The sequence below is a fragment of the Polypterus senegalus genome, chromosome 12, assembly GCF_016835505.1.
Source record: "Polypterus senegalus isolate Bchr_013 chromosome 12, ASM1683550v1, whole genome shotgun sequence".
NCBI classification, from domain to species: Eukaryota; Metazoa; Chordata; class Cladistia; order Polypteriformes; family Polypteridae; genus Polypterus; species Polypterus senegalus.
In genome coordinates, this window is record NC_053165.1 from 143,364,107 (window position 1) to 143,386,215 (window position 22,109).

Consider the following 22,109-nt stretch of genomic DNA (forward strand, 5'->3'; position numbering starts at 1 on the left):
TCGTCTCCCTGTGACTTACTTTCCTGATGCATATGTGCACTTCAGCTCTTGATGCTTTGTGGTAATTGTGATACATAAAACAAACTGTAGTTTGTGATGATGATTACCAGGAAAGACACTATATAAAAAAAGCCTCCAGAAACTTTGGGACAGTTCTCATCATGAAAGGCAGAATTGAAAGCTTTCTTCATACAGTTCACAATGGTGCACACAAGGGATGGGACTACATAAAACAAAGAGGCTCCTAGAAGTTCCACGCATATTTGCTCATTTGACGGCCGAGCCCTCACAGACGTAAACTGGGCACAGGTGCACCATGTCTGCTTCCCACCCGTGCCTGCTGCTGCCAGGAATCCAGCTGGGGCCATTCACTCACTGCCAAAGGAATCTGCGTGGGCTACAGCCTCAAGGTCTACACGAGACGAGATAGCAGAGGGCCGGCAGTAGTGGTCAAGTCCTTCATGAATCTTTCATCACAAGCCTGTCTCATAACTCAGGCTGAGGATTTGTGGCTGTGGCTTGCATGGCCCACCTGCTGATCAGTTTGCCAAGTTGATGCCAAAGTATCGGGAGTCTGAATCAAACTGACACCCCAAGTGTGCAATTTCAGAAGCATTAGAAAACACAGCGTACAGGGATTTAAATTGAGTTTTATTTTATGTTTCACCTTTCTCAGTGCCCCTTGTCACAAACTTTGTTTATCTTATTTAACACAGTTCTACTACAGTGCTGTGAAAAGGTATTTGCCCCTTCCTGATTTCCTCTATTTTTGCTTATTCAAAACACTTAATTGTTTTTGACCACCAAACAATATTAGCTTAATACAAAAGTAAACACAATGCACAGTTTCTAAATGATCATTTGGTTTATTGAAGTAAAAAATTTCACTATCACCTATATTATCCAGGGCGGCATGGTGGCGCAGTTGTAGCACTGCTGCCTCGCAGTAAGGAGACCTGGGTTCGGTTCGCGTGGAGTTTGCATGTTCTCCCCGTGTCTGTGTGGGTTTCCTCAGGGTGCTCCGGTTTCCTCCCACCGTCCAAAGACATGCAGGTTAGGTGCATTGGCGATCCTAAATTGTCCCTAGTGTTTGCTTAGTGTGTGGGTGTGTGTGCCCTGCGGTGGGCTGGCACCCTGCCCAGAGATGTGGTTCTGCCTTACGCCCTGTGTTGGCAGGTATTGGCTCCAGCAGACCCCCGTGACCCTATGTTAGGATTTAGTGGGTTGGAAGATGACTGACTGACTATATTATCCATGTGAAGAACTAATTGCCCACCTAATACTGTACTTGATTGTGCCACCTTTAGAAGCAACAACTGCAATCAAACTCCTCCAGTAACAGGAGATCAGTCTTTGGCATCACTGTGAACAAATTTTGTCCCACTCTTCCTACAGAATTGTTTTAATTCAGTTCCATTGGAGAAAGTTTGACTATGAACTGCCCACTTAAAGGTCCTGCTGAAACATCTCAATGGGGTTCAAGGCAGGCCTTTGACTAGGCCACTCCAAAACATACATTTTTTTGTTTTTTTTTCAGCCTTTCAGCGGTGGACTTTCTCTTGTACTTTGGATTGCTGTCCTGCTCTACAGCCCAACTACATATGAGCTTCAGGTCATGGACTGATTAACGGCCATTCTCCTTCAGTATTGTCTGGTAGAGAGCCGAATTCATACTTCCTTCAATGATGGCAAGTCACTCTGGCCCTGAAGCAGCAAAGCACACCCACATTATCACACTGCTGCCACCATGTTTGACTGTGGGCATGATGTTCTTGTTGTGCAAAGATGTGTTGGCTTCACACCAAGTTTGACAGGTCCCATGTCTTCCAAAATGTTCCACTTTGACTGATCAGTCCAAAGAAAATTATCCCAGAAGTTGTTTCATGGTGTTTCATGGCAAATGTTAGACCAGCCTTTATGTCCCTCTTGTTTAGCAGTGGTTTTCACCTTGAAACTCTCCCATGGATGCCATTTTGACCAATATCTTTCTAATGGTGGATTTATTAATGCCTGAAGAGACCTTAGATGTTTATCTGGGTTTTTCCGTGTCTTCCTGAATCATGTAGTTTTTCTAGACCTGCCATTCCTAGTCAGACTTGCCACTGTTCCAAGTTTTCTCCACTTTGAGATGATGGTTCTCATGATGGTTTGCTGCAGTCCCAGGGTTTTAGAGATTGTTTCGTAAACCTTTCCTGACTGATATATTTCATTAACTTTTTTGTTCTCAGGACGTCTGGCATTTCTTTAGATTGAGCCATGGCCTGCTGCTTGTTGAGACCTCTTTGTCAACTTTTCATTGCTGGAAAGGTTCGATGTTTCAATTCAGTTTCAATTTCAATTCATGTAAGAGATGTTTCAATTCAGTTGGACTGGCAGCTGTCATCCTTGAGTGTATCTAGTGTAGTTTAACCCACTATCATTTAAATTTGATTCTTTGGTTGATTGAGTGACTAAGAGGGCAAATATTTTTTCATATTGGTGATAACAGTGTTGGTAAACCCTTTACTTTCATTATTTTAAATGGTCATTTTAAAACTGTGTATTGTCCTATACTAAATTTGTTTGGAGATCAGAAGCAATACAATACAATTTATTTCTGTATAGCCCAAAATCACGCAAGAAGTGCTGCAATGGGCTTTTGACAGGCCCTGCCTTGACTCTCCAAGAAGACAAGGAAAAACTCCCAAAAAACCCTTGTGGGGAAAAAGTGGAAGAAACCTTGGGAAAGGCAGTTCAAAGAGAGACCCCTTTTCAAGTAGGTTGGGCATGCAGTGGATGTCAATACAATACAATACACAGAATAAGAACACAAGTAATCCTCAATACGATATAATAGCAATAGAAATAGTACAAGTACAGAGCAGAATTCAACAGATGATAATATTACATAATATGATTTGGATTGGTTCAGAGTCCTGGAGACCTTGGCCATCAAGCTGCCTCCCCCTATTGGCCATTCCACAGCTGAGTTGGTGCTGGGCCAGCCAATCTGATGAAAGGGCCCCCTACCCAGTGATTCCTGCAATCCTCCATCAGAGATGACTTTTCCTTAGGCAGGCAAACCAACATGCACCCAATGCCAGCTGGAATAGGCTCTGGCCCAAACCAAACCCTGATCAACTGTTATGATTAAGCAAAAATAGACACAATCAGGAAGGGGGCAAATGCGTTTTTACAGCACTGTATGTGCCACTCCATCAATATATCTTTGGATCTTTTTACCTTGAAATTACCTTTCTTCTGTGCTCTTCTTCAGTCTTGTTATATATAGCATCTTTCACAGCGAACTTAACCATGAGGCACTCGGCTTCACATAAACTAAATGAAGCCACAAGTGGCACATGGTAAATTTCAGTAGAAGAGTACAGCAGCACAAAGTGGGAGACACAGCTGCTCAGACTCATTCTGACAGATCAGCCCATGAAGCCCTAATTTTAATCTCAGTCCTTCTTAAACTGTCAGATCTGCAGTGAACACGTGGACTCATCTTTGTGTGAGAGCAGTACATATTCATTAGTCAGTCTGCCGAGAAGTGACCAAGACAGAAGAGGAGGCTCACTCACCTTCCACCACCCAGAAGTAATAGCGCACCAGCTCCACCACCTCAGCCTTGCTCTCTGACAGGACGACGCCAAAGCCAGCGAGAAGGTAGACAATGTCCTCCTTTACTCCGGCTCGCATCTTCTGTAAGACAGGGACCACCTGCACCACCAGGAGAAGTGCCACCTAATGCCAGTAAAACACAGTTAGCCTCTGCAGTCACTTCACCTGAGACCTTCCATCAGCTCAGGACCTCACCCATGTGATAATCCATAAACTGCTTCACTGCCAACAAAACCGTTAACAAATAACTAACAAGAAATTATGCTATGGGAGGACATAAAATCACTAACATAAATAAAAACGCACTGAAACAAAAAATAAATGTAGTCATTGGATTCCATTTTCACATAAAACCCCAAAGTGATGCTGAAATTAATTTTGGGACCTGTTTAAAAAACGTTAAAACTGGTAGTTTCAAATTGTCACAAGTATGCGTTGAGAATTAATGCTAGAGCTGGGCTGATCAAACAACTTTGTAAATAAACCCACATAAAAAAATGTTGTTCACACGGTCATGGCTCCTATTCTGTAAAGTAATCAGTTTAGGGTGTTGCATTGTTAATTAAGTTTTTGATAGTTCTCAGTATTTGTTTAATAATTCTACTCTGTTCATTTTTTATTAAGTTACAAGGGGGTTGCCTTCTTCTCGCTTTGCTCACCATTATGTGCCAGCCACTTCACGTCTTTGCTACTGTGAAGAAGGGGGCTGAATGCACCTCAAGGAGACACAGTTGCTCCTCCGAAACCTCCTCTTAAACGGTGATACAATGGGAAACAAATACAGTTTTTTTTTACCTCCTCTTTGCTTGATCAGCTGCTGGGTTGCTGTTGCTGCTGTGCCGCGTGATCTGCACCTCGCGCTGCACTTCGAACATTTCAAAGCCTGTACAGCAGCTGTCCTACTCTTTGCCTTTTTTATTTCCAGCCCCTGGTGTGGTTAAATCTTTTGGCACAAAGTCTTGTCTTGTGGGACGTGAGTTCTTGATATTTTTTAGTTTATAATTTAAAAACGGAATAAGAATCTGAAAATCTAACAACATCACATTAAATTTTGATAAATTCTGAAAAGAATTATACCAAATATATATATATGTATTTTTAAAAATAAGCCCGATTTAAAGCGTGACAAAAAACGTGACATAAAATTGTTGCACAAAATCATTGCACTTTTAGGCTTAGGATTTTATATATATAGAGTAGATTAAGGTAATTGGTGAATTAGGGTGTGAGACCACTGATTATGTAGCAACCATTAGATACCTCAATTAGTTTAGCTAAGCCAATGTCAAATTACACAACGTTTAGTCGTTGGGTCTGTTGCACTTGCCGACTGCATTTACTGATCTTGTTGCTGAAGCATGTCAATTTAAATGGCTGAAAACCATTGGGCATATCAAATCTAGCGACTACTGTATATATTCACGCATAAGTTGGGTCTTGAAACCCAAAATATTAATCATAAAATCAGACCCTGACTTAAACACCCGTTCAAAAACACGACACTTAATTTTTTTTTTTTTTACATTTTGCCTCCTCCAATCTCGCACCGGTTTCTCAGACACATCTAATTTTGTTGCAGCAGTACAGTAACCAATTTCTTTTGCTACTTCTACGACGTTTAATTTATAACCAGCTCGATATTTTGTTCTGATCGCAACGCTCCATCGTAGATGAGGGATGCTCTTACGATAAAGGTCTATGAGGGTGTGAAATACAATAAACACAAAACAGTGCAAACGTCGCTTTGAAATTGTTTGGGTATTACCGTGTGGTCACGTAGGCACAATACATAGAAAAAAAAGACAGTGTGCTCCATGGTTACTCTCTCAGGTGGGAGTTAGCATATCATAATCTCTTGGACCAATAGCGTGAGTTTTCCGCAATCGACTTATACGACCGACTTATCCGTGGGAGAACTTAAACATGAGTATATACGGTAAGTGACAAACTTTCAGCACAGTCATACTCACCCCTTTTTGTGACTGCCAGTACCGTGCTGCCTGTGCTGTATGAAGGGTTAACAGGTACGCGGGTTCAGCCATAATCTCTGCCCATTTTTTTTTCTTTTATCCCTTCTGTTGTCATGTCATTTTCTAACTCAATTAATCCAGGTCAAGGTGTGATTTTTTTGGCTGGAGCCTATCCCAGCTGGCACAGGGTGCAAGGCAGGATCAAACCCTTGACAGGGCGCCAGTCTATCGCAAGGCAAACACACAATATGGCCAATTTACTGTCACCAAATAGCCTAACCTGCATGTCTTTGGACAGAGGGAGAAAACCAGGGCACCCGTAAGAAACCCATGCAGACATGGGGAGAACATGCAGGGAAGACCTGGGATGCAAAATCTGGCCATTGTGCCACCCTATTTTGAGGTCTAAACACCTTTTGTACCTTATTCCTCATTGCTGCATTGGCTGTCAGCTCTCATGTACTCAGAGCCCGCCCTTACGACTAAAGACAAAATCGAACCTGTCGCTGTGAGTAATGGACTAGTTGGGCTGAGACTCTGGACATGTCAGATGGTGTGATTAGACTTCACAAGAGCCAACTGCCTCAGACTCGGTAAGATTAACAAAGGCTACGACTGAAAATCGCTGGAAAAGTCGTCTAATATGACATGACCATAAGAGTAACAGAGGGCTAAAATATATAAACTTTAGGCAGCCACTGTTTCACCTGGGAAGCCCCTGCTTCAACTTTCTAACAATGTTTTTCTACTCTTCCGTGTCTTTTTAAAGTGTTATCTTTCGTTTGATCATTTAGGTTTCATTTTGTTGCGATTTCTGAGTTTTGGTTTTATATGTTGGAGTGCAGATTTTTGACTTGGTAATATTTAATTATATGCGGTTTTCATTCTGATGTTGCATTTTTTTTTCTTTTTGTAATTTGAATTTTTGGAGTTTACTTGCTAAATTTTGTTTTTGAATAAATAAATAAATAAACAAATAAATAAAAGTTTTATGTGGTCAGAGTTTTGATAGTTTTTCCTCCTTTTTGGGGTTAAAGTCATAAATATTGCACTGATCAATAGATACAATATTCTGATTACCTGATAAACAGTGACAAAAGCCACAACTGAAGAAATGGCCACTTTCAGAGGAAATCGAAAATCTGAGATAGAAAAAGATACAAAAATTAAAGGTTTTCAGATAGCACATCTTTTAATTATTATAGGACTTAAGTGGGTAGATTTAGGTGCAGCGCCATAACCAACTCTCTATCAGAGGGCACAACCTAAACTGAATGACACATGAGGGGACACTTTGAGACCCAGAGAGCAACTAGTGTGGGGTTTAAACAAAGGGATCTGAAGCTGTGAGGCAGCACCACTAACCACTGACCCACACACAAACAGTTTAGTTATTTTATATGGTGCTCTTCATAGAAGGAAGGCTAAGTAAGAAAATGGTAAAATGACAGAAAAATTAGAAAAATATAAAAAGAGGAGCTATTAACAGGCCAATAAAGATGAGAAATGTGTTGATTTCACAATAGGATGGACTACAGGCAGCTTGGCAGTAAAGTGAAGGAGGTAAAAACAAAGCCAATATTTTTACATCATCATGTAACATAGTCAGAGAAAACAGCCCACTGAGCTGAGCTCTGTTTCTCGTTTGTATGCCCATACTTTCTCGAGTCCAATAATGCAAGTGACAAGCACTCCTACTGAGTTTTAGTTATCTGCTAAATAACAAGCATCGCTAAAATAAATCCAGTGCATCAGTTTAACATTCAGCTATCAACAGGAAAACAGTTTCAACACATAAAGAGTCAGCTTTAGAGGAAAGCTAGGAGAGGTAAAGAAGAGAAGGGTGTTTCATGGTCCTTCAACAGTTTTATATCCAGAAGACTTTGCTATAGAAAGTGGAGGGACATGCCGTTTCCATCACAGTTTTGAATTTGGGGACGCTTGGATAACATCTTTGGGACAGGCTTACAGGCTCATTTGAGGCACTGGGTAGCTGCTAGCTATCTGCACAAGTCAACTATCAAATCTCCCCTTGTTTGTAAATGTTCTAATGTTTAATTGGCAACATGTTGAGTACTGTATAATCTGTAATCTACATTTATTTTCAACATGGACGTAAGCAGCACTTGGTCAAAGAGGTATTTACAGGAATTTATAGCTCGGAAAATGTTGTGGCAGAAGGACTCTTTTCTGCACTGTGGCTGTTCATTCTTCTTCAGTGGGGCGCTATATAATAACGAGTCATCCACCGCTCAAGTGTGGGCTCTTAGTTTTCCGCCTGTGCGCCGTTTCTATTCAAACAATCCAAAACATCACTGCAGCTTTCATTGATAGGCTGCATGTCTGACAAAGCCGTACGAGAATCTGCAGACCGAAAAGAAGCTGTGGAAAGGCTGAAGTCAAAAGGCATGACTTACAATAACAAGCTAATGAAATGCAAAGTCTGAAGTCCTGGGCAGACATAAAAAATGATTTTGAACTCATTAAAACACCTCTCAGAGTGTTTGGCAATGTGATTCTTAAGTTCATTTAGTAAAAAGGATGTAGGTGGAAAGGGATCGAAAAGAAAAAGTACTTCTTTGCATAAGGGAAATAACATTCTGGGACGCACTGCTTATTTTCATTGTGGGAATATCTTTTCAAGAAGCAAAAGGACACTTCAGTAATTGACTAATTAAATGAGGTACATGAATGGAAGGATTTATTCTTATTAAATTTAATATCATTTTGTGTTGTATATTGTTCACTTTGAGTGTGATGCAGGCAGGCACAAATTTCAGTATTTCATTAATTTTTATATCAGCGTGAAGCAGGAATGTGAGCCATAAAGGGGATTAGCCTGAATATTCTAGCAGTTGGCAGACACAGGAGGTTTGGGGTCATTACTGAAAGTTATGAAGGACTAAAGTTACCTTCCTTCATTCATTGCAGAGAGCCTGGAATCACACAGAACTGTGGCACTCACATTGATTAGGGGGCCATGATGGGCAGTTTAGCCAGGACACCTTGGAAACACCCTATAGAGAGTCAGGGCCTTGGTTTTAAGGTCTATTGTTTGACAGCACAGACACTGTGTTAAACCCTACTCCTCTTGAAAGATGCCTAAGGCTCTGTAATGACTACAGTGTGTCAGGACCTTCATATTTTAGATCTCATCCATAGGATAGTGTCATATTTACAGCACAGTGTCCCTTGTCAGTACAATGGAGCAATGGGTTCCACACACAGACAATGGGGTAAGTGGTCCCTAATAGTGTCATAAGCTGGGGTGTTAGGGCCCTAAACATAAGCAGTCTCTGTGGACCCTTCCTCTTGAAAACAAACTTTTCATTCCAGGCTTCAAGTGCTCCTCACAAAGTGGGCCCTGTGTAATCATTACCCCTTTCCCCCCACTATGTCGCCCACGGTCATAAGCACCTCTTCCAGTTTTTCTAGACAAGTCGGTTAGTAACTCCATGGATACCATCAGGTCTTGTAATGAAAGATTTCTTGTCTTCTTCAGTGTTTTGGTATCATGACTCCCTCACCCCTACAACTTCCTTCCACAGTAAAATAAAGTTTGACCTGTTTGGTGTCCTCCGTCCATTAGAGACCATCCTGTACCACTGTATAGTTTACATGAGGCCTGGTGGAGCTGATCCATAGTAGGAATACAGTCTCCTTGGAGGGGGGTATCTTATATATAAATGTCTACAAGTGGAAGTGTGTGTGTCTATCTGGCCTGGAAGTGAGAGGTGGAGTTGGGGTAAGGGCTTCACCTCCGAGGAAACAGAAAACTCGCTTAGCCGCTAATAACACAAGCGAGGCCAGCATGTCAGCAAATCAAAAAGCTCATAGGAAAGACAAAGTTTTTTAGCCACTAACATCGGCAAAACGGTATCCCTTTTACTTTTCCTCCCGTCTCTAATGCACAAGTGAGGCGAGCACGTCAGCAAAATGAATCCTCCAGGGAAAAAGACGCCCAGAGTAGTTCCTTTCAATTACTTGACATCTCTACATTTCAATTTTATTCCTGAGGATTTCAATAGTTTCTAAGACCCAGAGCTTTTTACAGCACGGGCTTACACAGCTAGTTCATTATATTAGCCGACCTGTCCTGCAGTTATTCTTTGATAATTCTCTGTTGTCTTTTGTAGAAACGGGCAAACTCTCAAAATTTTGAGAAAAGTAAAAATAGGGAAAAAAATTATATGGCGAATTCCAAATCCTCATAACATTTCTTGCCCTGGGAAAATGAACAGATATCAGTACTCGGGGTCTCTAATCTTTTTCATGTGTTACTCTATTACAGCGGTTGAGTGGTTGGAAAACTGTTGAATCAATTCCATCTTTAAAAACATTCACCCCAAGACTTGTTAAAGATTCAGGGTTTCCTTCATGGAAAATGAATGCACTGTTGTCTTTCATACATAAAGAATAAAGCCACAGTCATCTTCTCTCCAAAACCTCCATGGGAACTGCCCCTCTCAAAATGTAGAAGGTGGCCATATAGACTTGTCAAGGTCTCTTTAGAAAGGTCTGCTAACCCTTAACACTAAGCCATTCTCATACTAAATTAAGTGTCTACAACAGTGGAATGTCAGGTCCCTGAAGTTCCTATTATCCCCTCCATCCACAGCAATGGGCACCGGTGTCCACTCCGCTAAGCTTTAATAGCAGGAGAATCATTAGATGGAAATAAAGAAGAGGAGAGTAAAGCATTAGGGAACAAGGTGAGGAAGAAGTCAAGTAAGTCAAGAAGCGAGGGACCTACCATCCTCAGGCTTGTAGATGTACCCACTCAGAAGTGTTTTGAGTCTTGACTGCAAATTAGGAGTTTCTGGGCTCAAACTGGGACAAAAAAACAAAGAGAGTTGGTGATGACATTGTGGGAGCTTTTGGCATTTGTTCTCATCCAGTTGGCTGTGGTAAAGGGCCAACAAATTAATAGAACATCACCTGGATTGTATTGAAAGCAAGTCTAAGAGTAATAATGTATCTATACAAGCCAACCAAGAGACATATCCGTACATAGCAAATACTTCTCAAGACACTAGTGAGGTCATCTCAGTAGCCTTATTGACCACCCTTTGGAGGCATCGCTCCCAGAAGCTTTGCTTCTTTCATTCCAAAATCACATAATGTAAAAAAAATGACCAAGTAGGTAGCCCTAACTGATTAGAAAGTAGAAAGACTTCCATGTGGGATTCCACATTAAAAGCAAGCTGCTGAGCACAATGGTGTGGGTTAAAAGTCTTTGTAATGAACTGAGACATCCTGGGTAGGATCCACTTCCCTTGATGAACAGAAATTAGCCGGCACTTTCTCAACCTTCCAAGTGTGAAGAACTGTAGCTTCTTCCTTGTGTCAATCACCCATTGCTAGAAGAATTTAGCCCTGCCTTGCTTTACCATATTAATAACGGTTCACCGACAAAAGCACGATAGACATATGAGTGCCGACAAAACCGCGACGGACAAATGAGTGCCGACAAACCCGTTAACTGGTTTTCGACAAATGTGCGCCGACAAAATCGCCACGACAAAATCGCGCGAGAGGCCAAGAGAGTGGGATGCGTACGTGCGCATTATGTACACATGTGCTAGGTTATAACTGTTATAACTCCTGATGGCATGCCACGAACAAATAACTCAGTTCGAGGGTTGGCATAACGCATCGTATACAAAGCAGAATTACCAGCAGTCAGGCAGCCAGAAAGTCTAAATATGCTCAACTATCAAGATGTCTTGCTGCAATTCTTCCTACAAATGCAGGGCGTGATTTTAAGGACTGTCCGCGTGCCGTGCTGATGGCATGTCGTGAACAAATAACTCAGTCGAGGGTTGGCATAACGCGTCATATACAAAGCGGAATTACCAGCAGTCAGGCAACCAGCAAGTCTAAATACGCTCAACTATCAAGACGTCTTGCTGCAATTCTTCCTACATATGCAGGGCGTGATCTTAAGGACTATCTGCGTGCTGAGCTGATGGCATGCCGCGTCTCATAATATTGACTTCTAAAATAAACATTATTATATATGCTTTAAACTAGTATTATATTTAATTTTTTTAATATTTAATGAAACTTTCGCGATTTTGTCAGCGTGATTCTGACGCCGCGTTTTAATCGGCGCTATTTTGCTCATATGTCTATTGCGCAAATGTCTGGGTCACAATTAATAACTAGGCATTGAAGAACATGTCTGCAGGAAGCATGAACTAAGTAAGTCATAGTGGACCTTAACTGGCATCATGACACAACTTGTGAATTTAATAGTCAATGACAACTCTCAGACTGGCAGGTGTTTCCAGGATGGATTTAGTATGTGGAAAATACTGTTGGGTCACTTTATTACCTGTGCAGATCAGCTACAAACACACACTCTTCCACCTCTATATTAAAATATGGCTACATACAGGAACAGGATCACAAAAGCATCACAAACACACACATGCATGGAAACAGACACACACACAGCTAAATGAAAGCTCATCGCTTATCTACCTAGAAGTTGTGAGTGTGGTCCATGAGCATGTGCCAGGTGGTCCCTGAGCTCACCAAGTCATCTTTTTTACTAATAAGGCCACATTAAGCAACCCGACCACAGAACATGCTGTCTGACTTTTTTGTAGATGATAACATGTTGCACTTCTGCACGTCTTCTTTCCACACCAATCCCATATTCACAACCAGCATGTTAGTTCATAGATCAGCAGTACATGAATTTAGATTGTATTGTAGAAAGAGACTGAGGAGCAGCACAAGTCTGACCGAGTTCTGTTTTGTTGTCATTCTTAGGGAGCCAACCAAAGGCATAACAGCAGAAATGACAGAGACACTTAAATTAAGGAGGTGCTTTCCAAATGACTCAGTACTTGAGTTTGTATGTCAACTCTTCTACCAACAATAGAAATGTACGCATGATTTTGAGTTTAATGTATGGGTAGCTGTGAAGCTTGCATCTACCTTTCCGTAGATCCATGCAGTATTTTATATGCACTCACACCGAACACACTTCAACTATACACAAGATACACTCAGGATATTTACAAATTTATAAACATAGATTATTAAAAAAAAGTTAATCTGTTCACACATATCTACAGACATGAAAACATGCATGGACACACACAGCTTTACAGAGGCATAAACATCAGAGCAACATGGAAATTGACACACAAACTCATGCAAACATCTCTACACTTGGTAGTATCCTCACAAGCATCTAAACACAGTTTATCTAGACGCACATCTTCATACATACAATGTTTTTACACACACACATCCGCAGACACATGTACACATCCAGCACATTGAAGACATGTGGACACATATATACAGGATGTCTCTACCCTACCTGCTTTTGACGGGCTTCCTCAGGATTTTACGCACATAGTCCTTGTAGTAGCTGCTCTTGAGGTCCTAGGAGAAGAGAGACAGAAGGACTTTGAGGAATATGGATGTACTGTCTGTAGCATCGGCCATGCCAGTAAAGTCATGAAGGGTCTGACACCCACCTCCTTTAAGTTATCGAGCTCATATACTCAAATCGTTAGGAAGTCCAGAGGCACTCCTGAGTCCAAATTTGCCAATTTATTGGCTCATCATTGCCCCAGCCCCAAAGTCTCCCTTAAGTGATAAAACATGTGCAGTGTCTTCTAGATGGCCTTAACCATGCTGTAGACAAGCTTGATTGTGGCACATAACAAGGCTACCGTGACAGTAAGCCTCATAAAAGTAAATGTTAACTGTCAGGAGGTTTAAAAATACAGGAATGTATTTAATTTGCTTACTAGTCATCCACTGAAGCTCCCTAAAGTATGTTGTGGTCCTCACAGAGGCAGGTTGTGTCTGAGTCTCACATCCACTGTGCTTCATTGCCACCACGAAAAAGAAAGGAATTCACCAGTGCTGACACCTTAACTCATTATAAGATGAATGAGTGCATGGATGATTCAAAAAGATCAGGTATTGGTGGTGGACAACATGGACACAGGTCAGATTCACCAGGGGTGTCCCTTGAATTCCCCATGTCTTCTCTCCACCCATAGTGAATGCATCGGGTCAGTGCAGATGACATTACCTGCTGCACTGTGCCCAAATGTTAGTTTAGACTCCAGGTAATTGGCTGCTCATTAAATTCATCATCTAAAATCACAGAAACTCCCTGAGTGGATTTCACATTAGCTACATGAAAGCCTGTGTCATGCCTACAAGCGTGACTTTCCACCATATCGTTTTTTGTAAACATACTCTTGCATTTGTGTTTCCATTTCTTAGCTTGGTGCTACTAGCCGTTGTAAATAAGCCCAATGCCGCTGCTATCCCTGCTGTGTGCTTGTACAACATTGAAAGTGTAAATCTAAAAACAGCAAATACACCAGCAGGGCTGCCACCGACGGGCAGATGGCGAGCAGTTACAGGCTGGCAAGATAGGCAAAAAACGAGGCAAGCTGTCACAGAAGAGCTGAGAAAAAGGAGGAATGTGTTTGAGGCATAATGAGCTTCATTAATGCAAGATAAGAGAGGTATGGCAATGGCGGGACATTAAAGGATGACGGAGGCAACAGCACCCACTCACATCCCACCTCTCATTATGAGGTAACACACGAGACAGTCCAGGCTGCAGTATTTGCAACACTCCGTGCCACACAACAAATTCAGGAGGTTATAGTAAGGTGGCACAATGCTGGAGTGAACATCACAATTAAAATGACCCAGTTTAAATCTGCAAGGATGTAGAGCCCATTATACACATTTCAGCTAGGTGATCGTCATTTGATATAGTGCCTTTCACTATGTGCTCTGTAACATTGCAGTTTACCCTGTAAATGAAATTTCAACCTAATCACATACTATCCTTGTGTGTTTTTAATTACAGTGTCTGATCTGAAGGGTAAAGCAAGGAAAGACTTAAGTGCAACACTAACTACTTATGTGACTACCTCCTCCAGCCCACAGGGATCTAAGCAAACACCGGTGACCACATTTATCAGGCATCTCAGAGTAGGAAAAGGGTCCTAACTGGCTCAAAAATCTCAGAGTGATACAAACTTGGAATAATCTTAAGAGTAAAAGTAAAAACATTTCATCATTTTTCCTAATTTAGGAAGCTACTGCTTAACTTCACCGGGATTTAGGAGAGCTCTTGAGCTGGCCTAACTCGCTCGTAGCTGGCAGAAGATTGGCACACAATGTTTTGGAAATGCTGGACAACAATGAACTCCTAAAAAGATATTGTTTTGATAGAAATGGAATAATATTTGTTACAGATCACTCCTTCTACATGGAGAAGCCATGAGTTTTCAGTACGGGTAATATAACATTTTTGGCCATGTGCAAAAGCGATGATTTAGGTATGTCACAACCAACCATTTCTCAAAGTGTGAGTTAATATGCAGATCAATACATTTCCATGTCAGGTTATGTTAAGGCAAGCTGCATTAATGCAAGTCTCTGTTTTTCCTTGATTGATGGCACACACATAAAGGTGATTGCCCCAATTCTGGATGAGCACACATATATATATATCACAAGTATAATCACAGTATCGGCACACAGCTGGTCAAGGATGCAAATTGCCCTGTTGCAGCCAACACATTACCCTAAAGATAGGTGGGGCTGGATGGATGATTGACAGCGAAATATCATACAGGTACAGTGGGCTCTGCATTCCACAAACCTCACAGGGGCCTGCACCCTCTGCACACAGTCACCTCCGATGATCATGGGGTCCATGAGGGGCCTAGGCCTCCTAAAATCCACCACTAGCTCCTTGGTTTTGCTGGTGTTCAGTTGTAGGTGGTTTGAGTTGCACCATTTAACAAAGTCCTTTATTAGGTTCCTATACTTCTCCTCCTGCCCACTCCTGATGCAGCCCACGATAGCTGTGTCGCCAGCGAACCTTTGCACATGGCAGGACTGCGAGTCGTATTGGAAGTCCGATGTATATAGGCTGAACAGGACCAGAGAAAGTACAGTCCCCTGCGGCGCTCCTGTGCTGTTGATCACAATGTCAGACCTGCAGTTCCCGAGACGTACATACTGAGGTCTGTCTGTAAGATAGTCCACGATCCATGCCACGAGGTGTGAAACTACTTCCATCTCTGTCAGCTTGTCCCACAGGAGCACCACTGCCTCTGTCCAAGTGGAAGAGGGATTGGTGTAGCATATAGATGATGGCATCCTCCACTCCCACCTTCTCCCGATATGCGAACTGCAGAGGGTCGAGTGGGCGTGGTGGACCTGTGACCTCAGGTGGCGAAGCAGCAGCTGCTCCATGGTCTTCATTACATGTGACGTCAGGGCGATAGGCCTGAAGTCATTCAGCTCATCAGGAAGTGATACCTTTGAGATTGGGGTGATGCAAGATGTTTTCCAAAGCCTCAGGACTCTCCCCTCTTCCAGGCATAGGTTGAAGATACGCTGTAGAGGACTCCCCAGCTCCAATACACAGGCCTTCAGCAGTTGTGGCGATACTCCATCTAGACCTGCTGCTTTGCTGGCACAAAGTCTCCTCAGCTCTCTGATTACATGGGCTGCTGTAATTGTGGGTGGGGGAAAACTCTCTCCTATGGAAGGATGGGTGGAGGATGCAGTACTCCGAGGTGAGAGTGGGTTAGGATGGTCAAACCTATTAAAGAAATTGTTCATCAGGTTTGCTTTCTCCACGTCTCTCTTGATGGTGGCACCCCGCTTCGAACTGCAGCCAGTGATGATCTTCATCCCATCCCATACTTCCTTCATGCTGTTATTCTGCAACTTCTGCTCCAGTTTTCTCCTGTACTGCTCCTTCACCGCCCTGAGCTGGACTCGGAGTTCCTTCTGCACGCGCTTGAGCTCATGCTGATCACTGCATTTAAAAGCCCTTTTCTTCTGGTTCAAAAGGCCCTTGATGTCACTTCTAATCCATGACTTGTTGTTAGCATAGCAGCGTACTGTTCTTACTAGAACTACAATGTCCATACAGAAGTTGATGTAGTCAGTAGTGCAGTCAACAACCTCCTCAATGTTCTCACTATGTGACTCCTGCAGGATATCCCAGTCCGTAGTTCCAAAGCAGTCCCTCAGTGCCTGCTCTTCCTCAGGGGACCACTTCCTGAATGAGCGTGTGGTAGTAGGTAGCACCTTCACTCTTGGTTTGTAGTGAGGCTGAAGCAGAAGCAGGTTATGATCTGCTTTCCCAAGCACAGGCAGCGGGGTGGCGCTTGGGAAAGCAGCCACATGGCTAAAATCTCCAGATTATTTCACAGACCTCGGGGTGCTGTGTTTGTAGTTTAGCTACAGCGGCGTGGATGATGTCACCCGCTATCTCCACATCCGCGCGAGGGGGGACGCAAACAATAACATCAATGACGTGTCCAAACTCTCTGGGACGCAGGCTTACGGCCAACAGTTCGATGTCTCGGCAGAAAGTGGAGATTTTAACATTTACAGGGTTGCACCACCTTGTATTCACATAGAGAGCGAGTCCTCCTCCTTTCTGCTTCCCGTAGGTATTTGCCCTGTTAGAAGAGTTCAGCCCTCTGAATCGATTCTTTTCTTCATTAAATGACAGCCAAGCAGAAATGAGATGTGAAATGAGATAACAGATGACCAGCTAAACTGGGGCTTCAAACTCCAACCAATTTCAATCCAATCACTTTCTTAATGAGAAGCCAATTCTTGCTATTAATTAAACCCGTTATTTAATCCCATGGCTTGTTGCTGCTCTCATTCTGCCACAGTACACATTTCAAAAGCTATTGCTTTTCTGTTCTTTTTTAACAGCACCGTCAAAATGTTTTGGGGACACGAGAAATCAACCTCACCAAGACCATCACCTCTCTTTTATTTCAGATATTGTGTGATGGGCACAGGGGAGCTGGTCATGTGATGGCTTGTTTTGTGTTTCATTATTGTTTGGCTGCTAGTTAAGGAAAAAGAAACAACTATGGGGCCTGAGTCAAGTTAATTAAAAGAAGTAATCAGCAGCAAAAACTGGTTACTAATTAAGATGGTAAGAATGAAAACCTGCAGCCACTGTGGCCCTACAGGACTGGAGTTTGACACCCCTGCTCTAGAACATTCACAAGACTGGGAAGATTCCAGAAGGCAGGCAGAGACTCCTGGGGCATTAGATAAATAGAGCCTCGGAGAAGATAGAGAAGATTAAGTGGGGATGAGGACTCTGGAAGATGATTGGGAACACTGGAAGAGAGAGTATGGTTTCAAAAACAGTGCTGCTATTTACAAGCTCTTTCCCATGGCCTTAACAACGGGTAGAGTGATTCTTCTGAAAGTATGGCTGTGGATCATTCATTGTTAACTAAGTGTGCCCCCTAATTGGGCTTTACTCTCATTCGATGTGTATGTGTATGTCTTAGTCATTCCATCTCAGTGCTCATTACAGAACTATTCTTGATGTTATTGTTAAGTGGCAACAATAAGGTGCATATGCTTTTCTTCTTTTCCTACTACTTTGAATATTATTATTATTGTTGCTATCATTATTATTTTTGTGCTGAAACGTTACCATAATTTGGTATCAGAAAATTATTAAAGCACTAACATGACTTCCAAGGAAACTACAAAACGCCTTCATGAGTGCCTTTTGTAGCTGAGGGTGTTGTGAAATTGTGATGTCGTTCATTCTGAAATGTGGACTCCTACTCTTTGTTGGGAGTGGGTGTAGCACACATTATACCTACTTCTCACGTCTTCCTCTGGGGTAGGACTAATTCTGCTGCTAGCCAGACTTTAGGTGCAATTCCTAGGAGTAATCCTGAGGCAAATATGAGCCCTGGCTGAAGAGGCCTAACCACCACACCTCTAGTTCCCTCTCCGACTCCACCCCTTCCAGTTCAGTCAATAAAAGAGCTGCCAAGCAGGAAGTCACTGCTCATTTTGGGACCAACAGAGTTCAAAGGCAGCTGTGACAGGCCAGTGATGTGACTTACTTGCTTGTTCACTTTTGGAGTTTTTGTGGCCGAACACCTAGCGATAAGTGGGAATCCCATCGGCTATCCAACTCTTTATATGTGTCTTGCCTGTCTCTCTCTTTCATACAGGCATTTTTGTAGTCAACGGCAAGAAATGGTATTTCATAAAGAAAAGAAAATAACACAACACACATTCTCAAAGCTGTTTAACCTTATTCAGAATCAGAAAAGCCACAGTTTATCCCAACAGCAGTGGGCAGAAGGCAGGATGCTAGTTCTGGGCACAAACACGGACACACTCTCACTAGGGCCAGCTTAGAATTAGCACTCCATCTACCACACTCATAACCCACACTGGCAAAGACTGATAGAGGCTGATAGAGCTATGAGGCAACCACTACACCACTGTGTCACTCCAATAAGTAAATAATAATTAATAAACAGCACAATAATAAGAAGAAATAAAAATATAATAATAAATATGTAATAATAATAGTAATAGAAATGAAACAAATATACAGCATAACATATTCCAACCTCCTTAATCCAGTTAAGACCATTCCAGCAGCACTAGGTACAAGGCAGGAGACATCACGCCCACTCACACACATACCCACACAGGGTCTATTTGGAATTAACAGTTGGAAGAGTACTCCACCAAAAATGTATGTTTTTGTTAAATATGTTACTTAACCCCCCACTCATTGGTCAAGAGTCTTGCCTTCAGTTCCAGAATTCCGATTATTCCAGAGGCAACTATTTAACAATATTTTAGTGAAAATGCATGTGTTTTGCATGTTTTGAATATACGACCGGAAAATTGATATGTGAATTATGTGACATGAGTAACATGAGATTTTTTTTGCATGGATGTTTTTCACAGTGTTTACAATTGTATAGAATTGGTCACCATTGGGTTCTATTATATCATAAACTTTTTTTCTCTCTCCATTTTTTTAAAAACATAAGAGATTATTTTTTTTCTTGGACATCACTACAAAATACATGGGGTAAGAAACAAGTAAAAAAATATTTTTGGGTGGAGCACTTCTTTAAATTAAACAGCTTGTGTTGGGGATGTGGGAGGAAGGCTGGAGTACCTGGGGAACCCCACTTTAAGTCCACATGGATGACAGCTAAGTGTGGGAGTCAAACCCAGGAGGTCTGTAGGCAGCAGTACTAACCACAACACTATTATGCCACCCCAATAAGTAGATAAAACTTTTTCAAGCTATAAAAATAATAATAATAATAATATGTTCCTGCCCTGCGCCCTGTGCTGGCTGGGATTGGTTAAGCAGACCCCTGTGACCCTGTCTTAGGATATAGTGGGTTGGAAAATGACTGACAAATAATAATAATAATAATAATAGAAAGGACAGAAATATGCAGTCACCATCATCATTTTTCCTGATGAGATTCACCACAGCGACTCACTAAACTAGGCTCATCAGGGCTCCTCTCTCCCCACCTACTTTCTGCAGACATTCCTGGTGAATAACCAACTCCCTCCAGGACAATCAAGGAATCTGGTCTGTCCATTGTGCCCAGCACATGCTAGTTCTGCCCCTTGGTCTTCTCCCAGTGGTCTGTTCCTTGTATACCTCCAGTTGGTTGCTGGTGTCTCTAAGATGTCTGGAGTTTGTTATCCCTGCCCTTCCTTCCTTAATAATTTCCACAGAGTTTTTATCTACAGTTTTTTTTAGAATATGTCCTTTTATATAAGGCACTATGTTAATAAAGTAAATGCTTGCAAATGTCTGATGGTTTTAGGTTCTTCCCTAACAACTCTTTGGATTCCCATCACCGGGAGAACAGCCAATTAGGAAATAGGAAAGCCGGGAAAATCCTAAACACTCAATTCTCTGTTTTTAATTGTCCTCCATAACGAGTGGCACAAAGCAGCTTGACCTGAGGCCATACTGAATGAGGCCCTGCAGATTAGTGGCCAATAAGCCCGTCTTTGTTTCAGACAGTGTGGGAAAACATGGAGTAAGCGGTTATGAAAGACATTGTGAGGCAAGCCATACCGGAGCATTCCCAGAAAGTTTTTGCTGGGAGTCCCAGTGCAAATAAAGCTGATATGGCACTATATACTGAATAATAATAAAGAGTTTAATAGAAACTAAGATGTGAGTCCAGCTAACTCATGAGCTTGTCTCATTTAGCCTTGTGTTGATCACTCCACGAATCGGCCAACTGCACGCCTTCAGAGCCTATGCTACTATACTCTCTGCTAAACGGGACCAATGCCAGCTGCGGACAGAGAGACTCTTTCACCCTGCTCCAAATGGTATCATATGAGGGATCAAGTGTTTAGGTCTTGTATTTATTTTCCAGGGGCTTGATGTTCATGCAAGCACCATTTGAAAGTGTGGGAAACCTAAGAACATCACTTCACATATTCCTTTCACCCATACAAATGGTCAATGGTTCCACCTGTATAAACTCTCTATCACGAGGAATGCTGGTGGACACCCACGGATCCACACCTTGGAGGAGAACCTATGAAAATCATTCAGTGAATAAGAGGGAATGTAGTATTTGGTGGGACCTACTTGTCCTACTCCCAGGAGCTCCCTTGTGCCTCTCTAGCTAAGGGTTGATATTGTTGATTTGAGACTTAGGGTTCCTTGCAAGGTGTCACATTCTTGGATACTGATACTCTCTCTTAATAGGCTTTATGGCAAACAGTTAATAACAAAGAAAATTACTTAAGGGGGATCCAGCAAGGCACAGTATTAGAATGTAGCAGCAGGAGACAATGGAATACATGTGGCCAGACAAATGGTTAAAGCACTCCAAGCACGTCGGCCTGGCTTGTGACTATGTTCACTATGGGTATTCTTACCTCACTTGCATTTGTTTGGCTCTCCGTGTTGAAGTTCTTGAAGAGCAGCAGAGGATACTGAAAACTGAGGAAAGCAAGGCATCCCATCTGGGGAAAGCTGCTGAGCAGTGAGTGATATTTATAAATCTAGAAAAGATAAAAATCAAAAGGTGAAAAAGAAGAGGCTGTGACTTTAGTGGAACACATTGGACAGGCAACGTAAAAATAGATGAAGGCCAAAAAAAGTGACCTTCATTACATCAATGCTTTTGTTATATGGTGCCTTTCATAGAGTGCATGATCACAAAAGATACAGGAGATGTCATAAAAGAAAATCCAATTTCGATGCAGATTGGGGTCTTGAAGGCAGGACTAGATGAAGATGGGGTGCAAATGGGGCATCTCAGGCAAGTGACAAGTTATGATGACCAGGCAGACAACAGGGCTGTTTCATGCTGGTCTTCTTTATTGTCCAACCTGACTCTCCCTGCTCTTTCTTACTAATGTTTCCATCCATCAAACGCATGACAGGCTCTGACACCTGCATGTCCAGCATGCCACTCAGACTCTCAGGTACTTGACCGATGTCCGTTTTGCAAAATGACTTACAAGGCCTGGATATGTTAAAACTGTTTACACCATTTTTTACAGACTGATTAACTAGCTTGGTTAAGGTAACACAACGACTCTAAAGCAGGAACTGAACTGACAAAAATTATTAGTGGCCAATTTTGTGCATTCAGCAACTCTGCTGACAGGATGTCACTTTCATTTGTGGTGGACTAGCTGCCATTGCACATTTTC

General features: G+C 42.2%; 1 protein-coding gene across 4 annotated transcripts in view; it reads right to left on the reverse strand.

Annotated features, from left to right (window-relative positions):
- The window catches only part of stra6 (signaling receptor and transporter of retinol STRA6), a 116,177-nt gene that overhangs the window by 21,241 nt on the left and 72,827 nt on the right, over positions 1-22,109 (reverse strand). For all 4 annotated transcript variants that reach the window (XM_039773696.1, XM_039773699.1, XM_039773698.1 and 1 more), the window contains 5 exons: positions 21,327-21,452; positions 12,913-12,977; positions 10,327-10,403; positions 6,654-6,715; positions 3,564-3,726 (listed from right to left, as the gene is read on the reverse strand). In XM_039773696.1, the coding sequence (XP_039629630.1) occupies positions 3,564-3,726; positions 6,654-6,715; positions 10,327-10,403; positions 12,913-12,977; positions 21,327-21,452 (493 nt within the window). The remainder of the gene's footprint in view (positions 1-3,563; positions 3,727-6,653; positions 6,716-10,326; positions 10,404-12,912; positions 12,978-21,326; positions 21,453-22,109) is intronic.